The sequence below is a fragment of the Apteryx mantelli genome, chromosome 2, assembly GCF_036417845.1.
Source record: "Apteryx mantelli isolate bAptMan1 chromosome 2, bAptMan1.hap1, whole genome shotgun sequence".
NCBI lineage: Eukaryota > Metazoa > Chordata > Aves > Apterygiformes > Apterygidae > Apteryx > Apteryx mantelli.
The window spans coordinates 55,249,045-55,269,766 of NC_089979.1; the positions used below are offsets into that span (position 1 = coordinate 55,249,045).

General features: G+C 37.7%; 1 protein-coding gene across 1 annotated transcript in view; it reads left to right on the forward strand.

Annotated features, from left to right (window-relative positions):
• ARHGAP28 (Rho GTPase activating protein 28) overlaps window positions 1-20,635 on the forward strand; it is a 73,851-nt gene extending 53,216 nt beyond the window's left edge. The window contains exons 5-15 of the mRNA XM_013942744.2: window positions 1,548-1,705; window positions 5,393-5,558; window positions 5,674-5,765; window positions 7,124-7,201; window positions 10,453-10,615; window positions 12,116-12,198; window positions 13,988-14,185; window positions 14,926-15,069; window positions 17,688-17,842; window positions 18,493-18,557; window positions 20,464-20,635. Of these exons, the coding sequence (XP_013798198.2) occupies window positions 1,548-1,705; window positions 5,393-5,558; window positions 5,674-5,765; window positions 7,124-7,201; window positions 10,453-10,615; window positions 12,116-12,198; window positions 13,988-14,185; window positions 14,926-15,069; window positions 17,688-17,842; window positions 18,493-18,557; window positions 20,464-20,555 (1,394 nt within the window). The 3' untranslated portion in view covers window positions 20,556-20,635. The remainder of the gene's footprint in view (window positions 1-1,547; window positions 1,706-5,392; window positions 5,559-5,673; window positions 5,766-7,123; window positions 7,202-10,452; window positions 10,616-12,115; window positions 12,199-13,987; window positions 14,186-14,925; window positions 15,070-17,687; window positions 17,843-18,492; window positions 18,558-20,463) is intronic.
• Window positions 20,636-20,722: the final 87 nt, after the last annotated feature.

The following is a 20,722-nucleotide window of genomic DNA, read 5'->3' on the forward strand; positions in this document are numbered from 1 at the left end:
CACTGCCCTGGCAGTGATTGGCAGTGCTAATGAAAATGATGGCTCTGCTCTGCTTAGCATCCAAATAACTGTCAGCAGCCTTCCAGGTGAATGCCCATCCCTTATTTTGAAAGCTCATCCCATCACTATTTTTCAGGGCTTACCTAAAAGGATATTCATCCTTGAGTTTCTAAATTAGTTCCTTTTACTTTTAACTCTGGATATAGTGCCACAAACACTTTCCTTGGTTGCAAAAGTCCCGTTCTGGTGATACTTCTGTTCCACAAACAGTTGTCTTAGAACAGATGGGGAGCAAATTGCCAGGGGCACAGTGGAAGGTCTGTGGTCCCAGGTCTGAGAAGGAGAGATGGAAAATACCTTTAAATGGCTTGGCCATTTTAATATGTAATGCTGGGCTGCAATCTAAGGCCACAGTTCAGAAGGCGGGTTGGTGGGATCTAAATGCATAGTGTTATTTTGTAAATTATTTAATAATACACTTAGCTTTATTTATACCCAATTTTCAATTTGTGCCAAAACAAAGTGTGTTGCAAAAAATATTTAAGTTCTTATATCTGCAAACACAAAGATTCAAAAATCATGGGACATGCACGCGTTTATAAAACATGTAATATTTTTTAATTCACCTTTTGATTTCCATGGCTTTTGAATGCATTTGGGTCATGTTTGTAAACTCTTCTCTGCAGTCCTGGGGGCTGAAATTTTACTTCACTTTCAATGAAAGCTGTGATTATCTTCCAGTTGCACGAGTCAAGGAACTGGATCTTAAGGGAAAACTTAAAAGTGTCCCAAGATGTGGGAGATAAGTCATGAAAGTTGGCAACACTGGAACTCATGCATGTTATTACACTTTGGACTCCATGACAATAGGGTATTTCTGTACTTGATATTTGATTTCAAAAATTTTCCTCTGGCATCCACTAATTTCGGAAGGCAACCAAATTTTAGAGTACAGCGATAAATTGTTTCACAATCTCTATCAGAAATTCCAGTAGAACTAGTGTTTTGCAAACTGGAGGATTGTACACTGAGTCCTGTTTTGGTGCTATACACCTAAAGTAGCAACTGTGGGAAATGTGAGTACCTATGTATGTGAGTATATATAAATATACACACAATGTCTTCTGAGTGTAAATAAGTCAACTTATTGAGAAACTGAGAAACTGTGTTAACAGCATTTTCTGTCAGGAACTCTTATTTTTAATTGTTCATTACACAAGTGCCAACACATTTGCCTGGCCTGAGTAGACAAGGACAGAGTACAAACACTTGATAGTTCCTGATAAACAGGAAGTTCCAGTTTGACTATCTTTCTCACGAAAAGCAACCAGTAAAATAATCTAAAATGAAAATAGGGATTTTATTTCTAAGGGGTTATTTCCTCCAGACAAAACAGGAACACGCTGTGTTTTACACTGAAATTCCTCTTTGAAACATTTCCTTTATTACTTTCTCAAGATTTTTGTCATCTTGGTCAAAACTTTAATGTCTCTGTACTGAATGCAAACATACATTCAGTGTTCATATATAGTTTCCCTTGTTTTCAGCTAATAGCTGTCTAGACTGTGGACTAGATAAAGGCAGCCCATCGGTAACAGAAGAGCTCTCCTATGAGGTTTCTTTCTCAGAATCCATTACAGTTGTTCCAAAAACCCAAGAATGGCAGAAAAACCAGAGATTCAAAAAGGACGACTCTGCTTTGCCTGTAAGTTTATTCTCTGAATATCTCCTGGATTATTTTCTTTAACCCACTAATTTCCTGCTTTATATCCCCAGCACGCTGAAGGCTATTAAGACATAATAGATTTCCTCAGTTATGTGCACTTTGCAGAGACTTCCTGCTGTGGGTGCCTACTTCATATGTCTCTGATTTCCAAAGGGGCACCAAAGATAAACTGGATTTTCAAGCATGGTCTTAGTTTGTACCCATCACAAATTAGTCTATGTAATGCAGTCCACAAGAATGGCATCATCTGCACATTTTTCACCTAGAAATAAAGGCCATCTACTGATACTGATACTAGCAATCATTTTCATTGCTTGGTCTGCTTTCTTACTTTACTCTCCACAGATTTTTTAATACATTAATTTAAAATTGCTTTGTGGACATAGGGGAAAAACAAGCCTTTGCTCAGTATTACTGATTGTCTCCAATTATTAGTCAGCACAATTACAATATAAGAGATACTATGTCAAAGGTTAAAGGAAAGCTTATCATATCATATCATCCAACCAGACATGCGCCAACCGGTCATGCAACTGTCATGAATTCTTCCTTGAAGCCATTAGATAACTTTCTATTTCCATCAGCCTTCACAATTTCACTACTGAAAATAGGAGCATGAGGTGTGTGCTCCAGATACCACCTTTTTTGGTGAAATGTATGAAATAGCCGTAAACTGTTTGGACGCATTTCCTGAATGTTATGGTGTCCTGAACTAATCCAAAATTGTTGCTATCCACACAGACACTGAATTCATTGAGAATTACCCATTTGTCCATCTCAGGCACCACTAATGATGAAAGACTTGAGATGCAGAAGTAAGCTTTCCTGTTGAAAGGAGGAATAGATACCAAATGGATTACAACTAGTGTGAAATCCCTGTGCTTTAGTGTGTCTGGCTGTTTTGTGCTGGGGATAACCTTGGTGCCCTGAGAATAACGATACCTCTGCAATCATCATGATTCTGGCAAACCAAGTAGCTCCTTGCTATAAGTAGCTACAAGTGCTCCTTGTAGTAGAAAACCTAGGACCCTAGCCTTCACTACAACACACAAATTGTTCTCTGCAACTGCTCTGGAGCTAACTTTCTAGTTGATAGAGCAGGGAAACCAGTGACAAATAAGGAAAAGAAGGTGCCACACTGAGTAGCATGGACCTATGGATGAATAAATGGTTAGTTTTAGAAAAGGTCATAACTGTGCTTAAGGTGAACTATACTGCATGCAGAGCAGTGGTTTGTGTGCTCAGAAGAGTACGTGAGAAATACACCAGATGGTCACAGATGAAGACTTTCTAAATAAAGCCAATAACTGTAGCTGTTGACATTGGCATTTCTGTTACTTCATGTGCTGCCACTCTTGGTATCTGTTCTTTCCCCATAGTGGCTCAGACCATAATGGGCACTAGTGAAAAATCACTCTTGCTCTGTTATACAGAATGATACCTGCACACTGAAGAAGAACTATCTGCTCCACTCCCCATTCCCCCATCTTCCAAGTGGGCCAAAACGGACAGACTGAAGTCTAGACAATGTCACAACTTCTTGTTAGCATGGCATCCAGGGCAGGTCTGATACAGTCATAAGGCCAGCTTCATGGATGGTGTACACTGAGCTGCAGGGAGAGAGATTATAAATTAAATAATGTCAAGTCTTCTGTGGCTCCCAGGAAGAAGATACCAGCACCACACTCCTTCCTTCACAGCGTTATGTGCAATTTCCCCAGCATGAGACCATAATCAGTGTGACTCAGTCAAAGATATTACAGATCTAAAAGTCAGAAGCATTTCAAGCCCATCTAAGTACACTGTATAGCTCCACATAGAAAGAATGTCAAACAATATCAGGGATGATCTTTATCCAAGATGCTAATAATTTGATTTCAGAATGCCACAGCCACCTTCAGTACTGCATAGTGTTATGACTCCACTGTTTGTTGTGTCTTGTGTCATAATTTTCCAGTTATTTTTCTTACAAAGAGGCACAGCCGCAAACCTTGTGTTAACACTGTATCACATCATAATGACCCTAGCAGACAACCAGCCACCATGGAAAATCATTGTAGCTGTGCTTTGTAATCTGTTATGGAGAGTCTGGGATTTTTTCTTGGCAAGTGCACTTGCAAAGAGACTTTGTTATTCCCTATGTTCTTTGTTTTTTTTTTCTCCTTCCTCTCAGAAAATATATGTATATTGTGTAACTTTTTTTCTTATTTTCAAAATGATTTACTATGCTTTGATTGCTTATGGACTTTTTGCATCATTGGAATACAAAAAGCATAGAAATTCTATAGCTTTTTGTGTATCTTTGGAAGATCATCCTCCCTGTAGATTTAGTTGCATTAAGTCTCAGCATAAATGTAACAGCGGAAATGTTGCATTCTGCAGAGGGAAGATGCTGGCCCAAAATTGGCAATACATTTTGTAAACTGATTATTCCATCCCCTGCACTCTTTCTTTCTCTAATTACAGCTAGCTCCTACTTGAAAGGCCATGTGGAATGTGATTAAGACTTATGTGATCTAGGTCTTCTTTGCCCTCTCTTACTTTGAAATCTGGTCTCTGATTGATTCTTTTTTTGTTTGTCTTTTTCTTGATCTGTTTGATTGGCTTTATCAAGAGATGGGTTAAACTTATTGAGTCCAAATTTGTTTAATAAAAGGGAGGACTGTGCTGAAATCTCCAGAAGCAAAGCACTCTTAAAGGCTTGTTTTCCACTCAGCTCCCTAAAGGGAGGAGATGATTTGTAATGCTATTTACTTATACCTTTGACTAACAATTACTGGTTTAAATTACAATACTGAAGATGCACAGTGCTTTGAAAGGTATGCATTTTACTATAACATTATTATTTTTTTGAACAATTATGTCAAAAACTGATAGGTCTCGGTTCTTTTTCACATTTGTGCAAATGTTTATGGCATGATGCAAAATTGCTGACTCTAGTGCATGATGCTGCATTTTCTAAAATATGTAGACATTTTCACATCCCCCAAAATTGCTAAGTTTAGTTCATGTAAAAGATGCATGAAGCCTACTTGAATAAACTATTTCTTTGCTTCTAGGTATCCTGTTTCTCAGCCTAAATGCTTTTTGAGTAATAAAATGTACAAGTAAGTGGTAGGTTAGGATCAGGACTAAGAGGTTTTGCTTTGAGACTTTTACTCAGATCCTTAGCTTGCATTTTCCTGTAAGACCTCATAAATTGATGCTAATATGTGAAGTAGATATGGATTAATTTGTCTCCTCCCCCCGCCCCAATCATTGATATACAACCATATTGGTGGTGAAATATGTCACCTACTTCAACAACATTCTGGGAGAGGCAGAAGCAACGTAAAGCATTATATCCAACTGAAACTGGACAAAAGTTTAATGTAGCTAACTGTTCCAAACTGGAATATGGCCAGGATACTGAGGTTAACATCTCTGCTCTGGCAAAATTTACCAGTCAAACTTCAAGTGAACATAATGAGTAAGAAGCTCAATTTTACATTCCAAATAATTTAAGGTTATGCCAAGGTATCATGCCAATATATAGGAGTGCAGATCAGGTCTTTGGTGTTATCAGTTTACTATGTTTTCCTATCACATATGAGCATCTCTTTCAAAAACAAAATTCACACACTGTAATTTTTATATAAATAAAAATGCAACCCATCTCTGCTGCAGAAATTCATTGTTCGGAAGAGCCGATTTGGACTGACAGAGGTTGGAGACCTTTCTCCTGAGGACATGAAAAAGATCCGCTACCTCTCCCTGATTGAGTTAACGGCCTTCTACGACGCGCTGGGGGTGGAACTGAAGAGGAACAGAACGGAAAGAATCAAAGGACGAGGTACCGCACCAGGGTGTTTGCACGGCAGGCACCTGGGCAGTTCTCAGGGCTGGTAAGAAGATACGTATGAGGCTGTATGTTCTCCCTTTCACATTTGTTATTTTTATTTTTTAAGAAAATGGTCTTTTTGGAGTCCCTCTCACAGTACTGCTGGAAAATGATCAAAAGAAGGTTCCAGGCATAAAAGTTCCCCTCATCTTCCAAAAAGTGAGTAGAACACAACCAGTTTTGCCACTCAGACTTGCATTTCCATCATTAGCATTGACACACAAAGCAGACATCAGATAAAAGAAGATGAAGGCTTTACAGGTTTTGAAGCCATCTACAAGTTTTCTATCTATATGTTATGGTTTGAACACTTCATGAGATGGAGACAAAAACTGCTCTTTTTGTGTATTTTGTCTATCATAGGGACCTCTTTCCATTTTTGGAATTACATAGTACTGTGCAGGAAACATCAAGAAACTGATGGCTGGCTTTCTGCTCCCATTTCTCATTGAATTATAGAGCTATATAAAATTGTGTGTGTGTGCAGAAATGATGGAAATAAGTTCTCTCAGGAGTTTTAATTTCACATGAATTCAAACTGTAGATATTACTTCCGTAATGGAAGTGGTATCTTCTCCTTGAGGTTTGTATAACAAGACAATGATGTCATTTAAACAAACCACTTGACAATACAGTGACATCCAGTGGATGTTTTGGACACACATACATAGACACAAGCACACATAGAACTATACAGATTTACATGGACTTAAAATTACAACAAATTTCTTTGTAAATACTGACAGAAGGGGAAGCAGGATGAGGTGTCAGGGAGAAGACCATGGCCATCGATAAATTTAAGACTGATATAACTTGAATAATTTACATGTCTTTTCAATCATCTCCACCAGCTCCCCTGTCAAGTTACTATAGGAAATTAGAAGGATCCAACTGCTAGGGCAGGAAGCTAATAGAATAAGTAGTGAAAATCCAGAGCTATGTGAATAAATGCTAGGAAATGATTTTCCTTTTTTGCTCATTTTACATTCTGTTAAATCAAAACCTGTTTATTTTTTTGTAAAGAATTAGGTGGAAAGCCTATGTCTCTATTCACAGAAAATTCAAAAATAAAATATGCTGGGATCATTTTCTAATCTTAGTTCTCAGTTCCCAGAAACATATGTTATCTATAGTCCTTTCTATTGTGCTCCTCGGTGTGAGACTTCAACACTTCTCAAAGGTTAATTTTCCCTCAAAACACCATTGTGATTTAGCCTATGTACCTGCCCTTTTATTAACATATTTATGTGCTACTTGTTCTACAGCAGTGCCAAGTCTCAAGCCAAGGACAGAAGGGCCTATTGTGTTATCAGATTTCCGTGCTCTCCAACTCCATATTTCAGGGTCAGGTACATGGAAGTCAAATTAGGAATGATTACTTACATGAGCTCTGTTGTTTTCATTAGCAAATTATATAGAAATATATCTTTTTCAAATTAATTTCAAGGAGAGCTAGACTGAAAAAAGTTAACAGTATTTTTAAATAGTTCTGATTATTTTTCTGCATTTTTTTTCAGTTGTTACTCAAGCTTGAGGAAACGGGTTTAGAAACTGAAGGAATTCTTCGAGTGCCCGGATCTGCCTCAAGAGTTAAGGTACATGCTTGACTCAGTTTTCTGTTTTCTGGACCACAGATTCTATGTAATACAGTACATATAAATACCCCCTGCACATAAATACTAATGCGTATAGATCAGCATTTCCATTCCTACAAGCAAAAGGTCAGATTGGTTCCTGGGAACCAATAAATCACAGAACATGTGGCTATTGCTTGCTTTGTTAATGTTCTATATAAAGCACAGGTTCTATGTCTAGTGCAATTTTTCTCCACTAAACACTGAGGCATCCTTTCAGTTTATCTCTGTCATCCAAAATTGCGGTGGTCTTATCTCTGTTTTAATTTATTTCAGAAATCCAGAGTTGTTAAACTGAACGAACTCAAGATAAAGATCTTTCCATGTCACTTTAACCTTTGTGTGATTTCATTTCTCACTTATCCTCTGTGATCTTACAATTTCATGTCCCGAGTGAGAGAGGTTCGGCCTACGTTCCCTATTTGGCAGCCTGGAATACTGCATTTTTGGAGCCTATCTGCTGGCTATGGACACAGGGCAGTTTGTGCCCAAAAACCTCATGTGTGCAACTGCAGTGCACTAAGAGCTGCAGCTGTTTCCCCACGCTAACTCCCTCTTTGTGCTAGGAGCTGGAAGCCTTTGCCTAAGATGTTTTATCCCCTTGAATCATTAGGAAGTTTAGATTTTTTTCTGGGCTTAGTGATATCTATCTCTTTCCCACTTTTTTTTTTTTTTTGGTCTATTTCAAGCAACTTTTCCTAGTGATAACTTCCCAGTTTCTCATCCAGAAGAAAACTAGTCTTCCTATCTGAGGCAGGAAGTTGCAGCATGGTGGCAGCTACATGGCATAAAAGAGGAATGCTGGGGGTCATTAACTGGGTCATTAAAAATGACCATAGGAAGAAAAACAGCATTACATGACATGCACCAAAGACAGGCAGCAGCATCCCAACTTCCTTTGACAGTCTGGATTGATAAAAGCACTCAGCGCTTTGCAAAGTGCCATGTCTTGCAGAAGGGAGCCCCTAATTTGGCCTGTATTTTTCAGCTTCCTCATTTTTTCATGCAAATACTTGAAATGTTATTTCAAACAATCTCCAGTTTTTCTGACCTCTCCAGGGAGATTACACAGCAGGGCTGTACTGTTGCCTTATTAAATGACTTTTTTGTTCTTTGCATCTTCATATTCTTTGTGTCTGTACTACTTATTTTTATTCACAACTATATTCAGGGAACTGCTTTGAGATATGAGTTTCTGTGCGTGTAACTCTCCTCTACGGGGTGGTAAATTAAACTTCCCACATGATGGTTTTAAATTATTTGAGTTTTGGATTCATTTATGCCTGTCCAATAGGCCAACCAGCAAGAAAGAGAGGATTTTCCAAAACAGATTCAGATTTCATCCTTCAAAGCCTTCATACAGTATTATGACATTAGGATCTGAGGGCATTCCAATTTTATTTCAGTCTTGTTTGGAGAAATAAAAGGCATATGGAAGTGATTAAAGGTTACTTTTCTATAAAATGAAGAATAGAAAAAAAATAAATACAAGTTATCCTCTGTCTCTAGTCTGTGATTTCTAACAAAAGTTCCAGTGAACCAAAAATGCATGATAGTGTACTGTGGGATCAGTCAAATTTAAAAAAAAAATGCTATACAAAAACATTTTTTAAAAATACTTAGATGCATGCATAAAAATACGTGTTTATATTTATACACACACACACACACACCCCAAGTGTATATATGCTTGCCTGTGTACATATATATATATATAATATATATGTTTCAAAAATCTGGCTTTCCATTTCTAAGGCTTTTTCACAGTTCTCAGCTGAAATATACTGAGCAGTTTTTCTCTCTCCTTGTGCTTTTGATGAAGTGAGGAATTCTATTCCACATTTCCCAGTCAGTTATCAGGAGAGAATTTAATCCAAGTATTTGTAATGGATTATGTGCAAGGGATGTGAATACAGAGGAAGTTGAGATAGCACAGATTACAACCAGTTAAATGTGCTAGTAAAAATGAGATTGTGACATTATACACCAAATCCTGAATGACTTTGTATTTCCTTTAGTGCCAACTTCACTAACTTCATTTAACTTCATTTAACTTCATTATGCATGACCATATTTGATATGCAATTTCCTTCAATTCATGTGAGAAACAGTAAACAGACTTCATTTTTTTAAAATCTTTTCTGTCTCAATGGACTAAGGTTTTTTTGCATAATAGTAATGCACATTTGATAAAAAACATGCTTTGAAACCTGAATATAAGCTACAGATCTACTTTCTTTTAGATGGTCCCATGAAAGGCAGTAACAAAGTTAATGTGGATAAGGCAAAGTTTTGAGCCAGTAATAATTATGGAAACTGCATAATTTATGGATATTCTTATATTACAACTGCCTCCTTCACTCTTATTAACCCAACAAATTTTTGATTGAGCTTGCACTTTCCAAACAGTTTGAAGCCAAGTTCTTCTCCCACTTGGAACCTCACTGAATATTTCCCTTCACATGTGCATAAAACATTGATTAGTTAGCCTCTAAAACTAAATAGACCTCTGTTATAAAGCAAGATGCTGACACTGGAGAACGAGTGGATTAAAGTGGATTCTATCTTAGATATCTCTTAGGGTTTTAAGAGTTTTTTTGGCCTGTATCAAGTGGAGATTTTCTGACAGTAATGATTTGATACCTTTATTTTTCTATGAAGTGATCAAATTTAATGATTCCTATCTTTAAAAAAACCACCTGTCTAAAGACAGGAAGACCTAAAGTTAAAATCAGGCCCATGGACTAAAATACCAACATGTTCTCTAGCAAGTTAACTGGTGGTGAGGAAGAATTTTCCACTCCTTTGTGATTTAAGGGTCAAAACCTCTGGAGAGTGGTTTAAATACAAAAAAAAAAAAAAAAAAAAAAAAAAAAGCAGTTGTTATAAAAATCTTATTCAACTGACTTTTCTATTTCAAAGTCTACATTGTGCAAAGATGTCTTGCTTTAAACTTGTTCAAATGTGTCACTGGCAGAAATCTAGCTATGGCAAACAAAATTTAGCCTGGTTTGCAAAACATCCCCAGGCATCTGATTAGCTAGCCTGCTCTGAACTCCATGCTACTGTATTTAGACTGCTACTACTGGTTTAGGGCAACTTTAATTCAGCTATGGTGTACGCTGTTGTTTGTAATAAAATTTGTGAAATGATCTCAAACTGTCAGGTCAGAAGCAATGATTAAAGGTCAGGTGCTTTCTTCTATCTTTCAGAATCTCCATCAAGAACTTGAGGCAAAATTTTACGAAGACACTTTTGACTGGGACCAAGTACGAAATAATGATGCAGCGGGACTGCTGAAAATGTTTATAAGAGAACTCCCAAGCCCTCTCTTCACAGTAGAATATCTACCTGCTTTCATCACATTAGTGGAAAGTAGGTAGAAAACGAGTTAAACTAATCATGATAAAATGCAGAAGTGTTTTAAGTACAGAGATCCACTGTGTTTTCTAAACACTTAATTTTTCTGCAAGCTTTCCTTTTGCAGATGAAAAAAGGTCTGTGTACTTAGCTAATAGTATAGACTCATTGTGTGACTGACACAGCCATTTAATGTCAGATTTGAACCCTGTGAGCAAATGATGGTTGAGCAATGCCTTTCATATATAGACTCTGACTCACCCAAATTATAGATTTCACAAACGAAAATTTCTGCAAGATAAGTTCAAGTCACGGCATTTTAGTTAATGTTTTATTAGATCTATTTTATTTTTCTTAAAGTTTATGCTGAGATCAGAATGTTTATACAAAAACATATGTTCTTACAGAAGGCTTCGGACAGCTTGGTTTTGTTTTCAGTGTACACACAGCATCTCATTCGTAGTACTTTTTGTTCATTTTCCTTCCATGAAGGATGCAGTAGAACTTGGCAATACCCATTGACTTTAGTTTAAATTCACTTGAGTTAGGAAAGAGTGAGAGTATCAGTATGGTGCATTTATTGGTGCATCCATAAATTGGTACAGAAAAATTGGAACCTTTATATGAGCTTGCAGCCAAGTTTTCTGCATCTCCATGAGGTGTTTTAAAAGGCACAAAGAGTTGACCCCCTTCCTGTAACCTTCACATACCTGAGTATCCTCCTTGTGAGTCCCAGGCAGCATACAGCTGGAAACGTTTATCATAGGGGAAAAGACTGAATAGGAGGTGTCTGCACAGAATAAAGTGACTTTGTTCCCAATAACAGACACTGTCCCCAGCACTACATTTTTTTCCCTGAACCTCTCTCATCCAGCCTGAATGGAAATGAATGGTGCAGTTATTATATGCCCTTCCCATCTTCTCAACCCCAGCTCTTCTAGGGAGAATTGCACCTTATGAATATACAGCAACCATTGAAAACGTGCTGTTTTGTAACTGACAAGGGCCTCTACTTCAGCTAGAGTGCTAGGTTTGTGACTAAAGGCACAAATAAATGCTTTTTAAGTTATTAACAATCAAGCTTGAGTGTAAGGGCACGTGGGTTCAGCAAATTACTCAACAATATCAGTCTGAAAGTTTTATGAAAACAAATACCCATTTCCGTTTGAAAGGGGAAAACACTTGATTACAATGGCATGATCCATACACAACACATTCTCATGGTGATATCAAAGAGAAACTGGCTAACACTGAAACATATAGAACCTTTGTTATTTAGACAGAATTTTATACAGGATTGTCTCACTCTTTGACAAAGACCGAAGACAATGAGGAAAAATCCACTCATTAAATTGGATTTATGATATATGGGAAAAAGGTTACTGCTAATCAGTATCAACATACTGGTCTCAACTGACCAGTGGTGGTTGTGTCTCTAGAACAACTGATCAGCAAGGCTTTTAGCACAAACCAATCATAACTGAGATTTAAAATATTAATTATTCATATTCTTAGAAATCTCCAAGATCAAGTTACAACTACAGGCTTTGCATCTGCTGATCATGCTGCTGCCTGAAGCCAACAGAGACACAGCCAAGGTATGTGCTTTGTTTGCCATTACCTGCCATCTGTGGTGCCTTTGACTTTTAAATTAGAGACGGAGTTTGTTTCTAACAGGCAGTGATCAGATGCTTCACCATGAAAGTATTCATCTGTGTTTCTTATCATTTCTTTGAAAAAAGATGTTCCAATTCCCTGGCTGTAGTTGCTTTTACATGCGATTAGGAATAGTTGTTGGAAGTATCTAAATGCTGATGTTGGTGGAAATTGCCAGGTATCTTTTGCTTTGAAGTATCCATTTGAAAGATGTTTGTTCCTAACACAGTTTGGAAAAAAAGATCGAGTTTCTGGGTTTTCTGTATAACTTTGGAATAAAATTAAAACAGAAGATGCACTCCAGGAGCTCACCTAGGTCATTCTGGGTGCTGAAGGGCACTGAAGTCCACTGGTTCAGAGTAGAGGAGGTAGTCCAAAGCAAAAACTTCTGAAACATGTATCTACAGCATGGATGTCAGGTCATCATCCTCAGCTGTTTTGCTTTACAAATCCATGCCCATTAGCCTGTACTACTTCCTGTGGTAGAAACTGTGGCTACAAGCATTCTGAGTGTTTGGGAGCTCCCGGATCTGGCTGCAGCTGTGTCCCTAAGAGACACCAGCTGCATCTTTGGACTTGTTTCCACATGAGGGAAGTCTGGGTGAATGAGCTGTCTGGGACCCTCAAACATTTCATCAGATTCCCTACCTCAAAAGCCTTGGAGAGTCAGTTTAGATGTCCATCTAGATGTAGCTTTATGAATTCAGGTGTCTTCTTTACCTGTATTTCTTCGTGGGTACAAGACAAGAATAATGACCACCTCTTTAAAGTCTTTGGAGGTCTACTAGGGCTCTGTGAAGAATAGGGGTTATTTCTTATACCCAAGTCCATACACATATGGAGCAGTATATGTAAAACATGTCATAGAAGAGTAGTTTTAAGCATTCCTGGGTTTTTATACTAAAATAGAAGTGATGATGACAAAACTGAATACTGCTCTACGTGCCATCTATAATGAGATTTTAGAAATTTCTTCAACAGAGTTTCTGGTTTGTATTTCCTTGGTCTGTAAAAATGTTTTAATTGCAAGTCAGGGTATGAAGATAGTGGTTTCAACAGTATGGTGATTCCCAGCTCTAACCAGAACAGCAATCCATCCTGTTCAGTCACTCGAACAAAATCCTGAATAAACTGGCCAAAAGGGAAGTAAGTTTCCTTTGACTCTGCCATGTATATGCAGAAGAAACATCAAAGACCTACCACTGAGCACTTCTTGCTTTCATTATCCCAGAACCAGTTTTGGTTTGCTGGCAGAAATGCCTCAGATTATAGCACATATGGAACCGGTGCATGTTTGAAGAGAGACTGATCACCCTGATGACTGGAACATAAAAAAAAGCCTCGGCCAAATACATCAATATGGACAACCTGAATGCTATGAAGAAATAAACTATTGTATTGCAAAGCCTTTATACCTTTCCTCTACTAGAGGATTCAGAGCCTTAGTGCAAATCCTGTGCTTGACTTTAATGGGTTTGGGATATGCTCAAAGTGGTATTTAATTTATTAATGTGTGTATTTGATATCATGAACTATTCTTCTGTGATTGACAAGGGTGATTGTGCTAGTGAATATCATAGTATTTCAAGCTAGAAGGCAAAAAATCCTAAATATCACCTCCAAGTGCAAATATTGCAGCTTTTTAGCCAGACTCATTGTGCATTTGAAAATGCTGCATTTAATAAGTAAAATCTTTGGTGAGATTGAGCATAACAAGCATTGTTTTTCCAGGCCTTTCTTCAGTTCCTGAAGAAGGTGGTTGCCAATGAAGGGAAAAATAAAATGAATCTGTGGAATGTCTCTATGATTGTTGCACCAAACCTCTTCATCTACAAAGGCAAACGTGCAAACCAACAAGAAATGCAAGCAGCTGCCACAACAGCACACATTGTGCGACTTTTAATTAGGTACCAGGACATCTTGTGGACAGTGAGTAATGGTGATTCCCTCTTTATGTCTCCAGGATAGAAAAGTATTTTGCAATATGCTGCACCTCTGTAGAAATCAGTATATACAGGTTTCCTAGAAGAAACTATTTGCCACTCTTTGGGAACTGACGGGAGCTTTTATATCTATAGAATGAGAAAGAGAGATGGATACCTCTGGAAGGAGATTTTCCTTACCTAGCAAGACATCCTTCTTGGATGAATTGCCCTCTGGAAGTAACAATCCCACACCGCTGATTATACAGGAGAATGTAGATGACTTAAGTGTAGATGCCTAGATGAGATGCCTAGACTTGAATGAGACAAAATGACTGTTTAAAGTCTAGCCCAAAATAAATAATATGGACCAAAAGTCTTTCCTGCTTGCTCCACTTCTGGAGGTTGGCCTGAAAATGTTGACAGTCTCAGCTTGTTTCCTTAGAACAGAAGGAGGGTTTATGAAGATGACAAAGGCAGCCTCGTAATGAAGTTCCTACAACTGCAAGCATCACTAAAAAGTTTTATGTGGTATGAAAAATGACCTACAATTTTACCCAAAGAATAACTGTGGGATGGTAGAGGAAGCTGATAATCCCATGTATCTTCTGGGAATAAACAGAGCTTCTGGTGCATACAATTTGGCACCTCTCTAAAGCCCCAAGACCAGTTCTGGAGTGTTTTTTTTGGGGGGGGGGAGGAAGGGAAATCCATTGTATATGCTCAGCTCCACTTTCCTTCCTTTAGGTCCCATCCTTCCTGATTTCCCAGGTGAGAAAAATGAATGAGGCAGCAATGAACAACAACAAGAGGCAGCTGATGTTTGACAAAGGCGTGAGAAAACTTCTGAGGAGAAAAACCATGGAGAGGGAGAGACCTGAAAGACTGGAGGTGTGTTAAAATACATAATTTTTAAGTGGCATCCTTAACCATCTCCCCTCTTATCTCTCAAAATCTTCTGGTGGGGGAAGGAAATTTCTATAGAGGTGTATAAAGCACTCTTTAAATATTTCCTTAAAATTAATTTCCATTCTTCCGCTCACAAAATGCTCCCATTTGGGGTTAGTTAGACTTTCAGTCTGCCTTTCTCTTTCATTTTTTTTGGTAATCTACCCCCTTACCACTTCTAAGTGCCTCGCTGTTTAGTTTGGTTCTTGCACCTCATTTGCCATATAGCCTTTGTTTCCCATGGTAGCGATTGTCAGCTTTATTATTTGCCTACGCAGTCTCCTATATGACAGGGAACTTGCTCTCAGGTAACTCTGGGAAATAAAGTAGACAAGTTTACGTATTTCAAATGCATGTATATATCAAATACATTTTACCAGAGAAAAGCAGTATGAGTGGAGGTGTTAGACCAGTGGGTTTTATAAAAGAAAACTGTAAATAGAAAATCCCTGAACTTTCCAGTCAGACAGCAGCTTGTATATTTTGCCATACAAAATAAGTTGATTTGGGAGCTATCTTGAGAGATGTGCTTCCCAGCCCAATATTCTGATAAGACAAAGCATTGGGGATTGATCAAGAAAAGGAGATGCTGGGCAAAATGATTTCTAGCAGCCCAAGATATAACGGTCATACACACTGTAATGCAGGTTTTGTATCTGTTTTGTAAGAAAATGATCATACGTGGACTGCCCATTACAGAAATGTTCTGTGAATATTCAACAAATGCATTGGGTCGTAGTTGGGTGGTAGCATGGTCCATATTAGGATTAGTTGCATTTACACATGCCCAGCTATAATAGCTAGGCCACTAGATACTCTCCTTGTGCCTTGTAGTTTTACAGCTTTGCACTAACTCTCTAAGCAAAGAGAAAATCCAGTTTGCCTAACATAGATGCCAAAGTTGGGTCTAAATTTTAAGCATCTAATGAATCAGTTCTCCTCAGATCTGTCTTGATGTTCCCCATATAGTCACTGGAGAGAGGTGGATACCTTTGAGGACTTTCAGGTTCTGTTCAAACTTAGGAAAGTCTGATAGAAAGACCTTCCTTTGGAGGTCTTCAAAGCCACCAACTTTTTCCATTGCCCAAATAGGGAGTTTAGGGACTTACTGCGCAAACACTGCTTCAAAATACACTTAAAATTAGCATACATGTTTGGTGTAAAATACAAATTAGGCAGCACAGCATGCTGTGCACACATGCGCAACATATGCCATTCCTATAGTAGCTTATATGTAGCACTTCCATGTAGTGACAACCTTTAGTAACCTGGACAGAAAATCTAATCTTTCATATTGATTTAAAAGAATGGAGACTGGTGAATTGTAAGAGGAGTAATCACAGAACTGGTCGAGGCCTCTCTAGTCCTTGAAGAACAGGTTTGAAGAACAAAAGAAAAGACAAATTAGAAAGGAGTGATACTAAGAGATTGTAAGAAATAAAGACTAAAACATCTAACAAACAGAAACTGCGGAAGGGTGCATATCAAAAAAATAGAAAGAAAAAGGAGATATGTATGAACTGTGAATCCATTTAATTCACTAGCACTGAATGAAATATATCGTAGGTAGGACATACATTTGTACTGCAGACACAGACGTATGTATTTGTTTAAAATGGTGGTGTACACTACTGTGTACCCTAACTCCATTCACTTTGGAATGAGCACAATAAAAGCTCCTAAAGCAGAGTACGTTATTACAAACTTTGCACTTGTCTGAAAGACAAGTTCATTGATCGTTGCAGTAGACTTTATATCTAATAAAAAGGAGACCACCCCTGGCAGGTAGCTGAAATGTGAAGGGTACACTGGAGGCAAACTCTGTTTGGGCAACTGAGTTGAATTTTGAGAGCACAACGTAAACTCTAGGTCTCAGATGTTTTACATTACACAGGGACAAAGACTAGAGAGACTATTGTACTCTACTCAGCATGGTATTAACTGGATTAGAATTGGAATGCAAACCTTGCTAATTGATTTATCTGCCATTCATCACGGAAGAGTGCATAAACTTCATAGATGATTGTTTGAACCCTGCACAAGGTCAAATTTCAAATTAACGGAAACCATATGGTACTTTTATATTTTAAAGTACGTAAGCTTCCATCTAGTTGAAGCTATAGAAAGTGGAAACAGACCTGGATCTTCATTAATGCTTCATGAGAATTTCATCTTTAAAAGGAAGAACAGATATTGCTAGATATTTACATGTATATTTTAAATAAGCAGTTGGTGGCCACTGTTAACAGAAGCCTATCAAAATCTCAGATAACAATTTGACTTAAAATATTACTACAAGCAATTAAAATTCAAGGACTCTTCTTTATTCTGCATACATTAATGTGATCCTTACCAAGGAGTTTTTGGTTTTGCGTAGTATCTTATTACACTGTATCTATAAATTTGCAATTATACGATCGTAAATACATAGTTTGAATAATTAAGTGTATCCGTGCCATGATTTTTGCAAGCAACCTTGAAAGAAAGAGTTGCGGAACTCTTTCTGAATGGAGCTACAGCAATATGTGCCTTAGACTTATTCTACTGAATATTGACTTTAGGGAGCCATCACTTTTCCCCCATACCTGCAGTCCGACATACCCGAGGGAGTGATAAGAGTTTATGCTCCACTGCATTCAAAAGTCTCTATGGCTATTCAACTCAACAGCCAAACAAAAGCCAAAGACATCCTGGCTCGATTCCACTGTGAAAACAGGTGGGTAAAACAGAACATTTTGTTTTTCCTGAGCAATATTTCCAGAACCATTAATGAATAGATTGTCCCCTTTCCAGAGACTCACTGTGCTACAAGAACTCTTTTTATAACCTAAAATTGCTAATTTATGATAATGTTGGTCAAGAAAAAATCTAACCATTGATTTTTATTCTTTGTATGTTACTTAACGATTGGCTCCTATACAGAATTAATCTGCCCTACGTTATGCCTCTACTAAAAACATACATTTTATAGACTTGCTGCATATAGAATCCAGAGGGATTGTCTTACATCTGCCCATAAAACTGTAAAGTTTTTATTTCTGTAAAGTAATAATTATTAACAGTTATGGGAAATGAGAAATTGTAACGTGAAAGTCTTTTCTGCAAAGTCTTCTTGTGTTATCACATAATTCTTTTCTTTAAATAAATAATAAAAAAATTAGAAGGCTTAGTTGACTGTGACATAATGAACTACCTCTGTAGCAGATAGTATTCTGCAGTGCTTAATTTGTTAAAGTCCTTATATTCGATAAGTAAATTCATCGGGGGAAGGACAAAAAATATCAAATTCCTGCTTAATATAGACGGTAGTTGATATGGCAGTCGTTATAACAGGAAAGACAAAACTGAAGTTTTTTTCTCTCTTAGCTGTGGATCATCACAGAACATGGGAGGTCAGATCCAAAGTTTACATGAAATTGGAGGAAATATAGGTATGTCTCATATTTGAAAATTGATTCCTGAATGTCCTTCGTCTCTTAAAATACTGCAGGTCAGTGCTATTTTCACACAGATAGGTCTCTCCTGCCTTCCAGTCCATCTGCAGGAAAGGAGGTTTCTGATCCAAAAGTTGTTAAGATCAATGTAATGATTCCTCCTGACTCCAGGGTGATTGGAAAGGCTCCCCGCAGGATATAATGACCTGATGGCTAGATCCCAGCAGGACTCCTTATGGCTGCTGTAGTAGTCTTGCCAAATTCATCTGACCTTTTGCTTTCTTCTCTCACACTCATAACTGAGCTTTTTTCCCTAGTTAAGAGATCCTTAGTCTTCCTCTTGCAAGCATATTCCACCCTGCTCTTAAGTCTTTTCCCAAAATACATTTCTTCCTCACTGTATTTAAGTGTTAACCTCCCTCACATAAAAAAAACAGAACTAAGAATTCAGCCACTGCATATATGCATATAATATATTTGTACTAATCTGTGTGCTTTATTTAGATTGTAAATTCCTTGCAGTAGCGATTTTGTCTTCTGTGTTTCATGCAGTGATGTTTTTGTAATAACAGCAGTGGCTCACCACACAAGTTCTTTGCCTAAAGGTCAAAAACAGATTTTAATTTGATATTGCACAGTTCTGACTTGCTACTTTCTCTATTCATACTAAAATTCTGGGTGCTGTGCTTAAATCTTTTGTCAACTGCCTGATCACATTCATTATTTTTTCTAGTTTCAGTTCTGAAAAGCGTCTATAAAATTATTGCAAAACATCACAGACTTATTTTAATAGTAGTCAAGAAGCAAAACGAACAGTCTTTATTACTAAAGACATACTCTTAGAAAACTAAATTTGATTAGTGGTTTGTTTGGCCTGGTTAAGCAGGATGACCAGCAGATACTAAAGCAGGAAAAGATCCTATAGGTCTTGTGAAACAATCCCAACTACTCCCAACATGCTCTTTCAAAAATCTGACCATTTAATTTGTATGTTCATTTAAAACAGTTTTTATAGTCCTAGATCTTCTGGGGTACTTTAGTCCATTGACTATGCATTAATTAATTTATGTTGCTTTACTTGAATAAAATCATTAGGACCCCCAGTAACCTTATAAGTAACCGAACAAAAATTTTACCGTAATCCTTAATGTCACAGCAGTGTAACCTCACCAGTTAAATAGCTTCACCACCCAGTCTAAATGCAATATAATCCAACAAATCAACTTAACTCAGGACTTTATTGCCTTATTACTCAATTAACAAGAACCAAGTGCCGCATTTCTGTGCAAATTGTCGCAAAGGCAGCTGGGACTCCTCAGGCAGCCAGCTCCCATTTCCAGTCACCACCTAACAAAAACCCTCAAACAGCTAGATTTCAGAGGACTCCGTTATTATTATTATTATTTTTTAACAGTAAATAGCAGCTGCCAAAAACCTTGATATAGTCCATATTTTTCTTTGTCAGTTCCTACATGGATGAGAACATCTGTTTCACAGAGCTACTTTTCAAGCGTTTAAAAATAGTATAGAAATGAAATCACAGAGTTATAATCCCAGCCAGGTAAATCCAAAGAAATAAAAATATATCCTATGGTACCTATAGCAATAGCATTGTTAACAGTTATAAAGAAACCATAATGTTTGTCCAATATTTAACTAAATGCCTTGTCCATAACTCCATGGAAAGCACAGCAGCCTGTCTGAAACGGAAAGTTTCATGAATCTCACCAAGTAAAAATACTGAAAGGCAAATTTGCCCAAACACCCACCTGCACATAGGCAAGGACACACCAAACCACGTGCAAATTGGAGATTTATTCAAGGAGGTTTTAACATAGCTCTGCCCCATTTATGAATGTGCTGAAAACATGGTGTGATTCATGGCTTTCCGTTTTTGGCTCAGGTCAGCACTGCCTGGACCCAGACACATACATGTTAGATGTTTACCATGCAAATCCTCAGGCAGAATGGGTGATAAAGCCAAAAGCAAGCTGAAGCGCAAGGCAGCGGCACGCTGGACAAAGGCCAAAGGGACAACCGTGATGCCTGCTGTTTCATGAAGCTCATACCACAGATTCAAGCAAAATGGTAGCTCTGGGATAGAACTCCTTCCTACCGTACTGTACAGCTGATGTTTGCCACGTACTGATCTTGGTATGAGA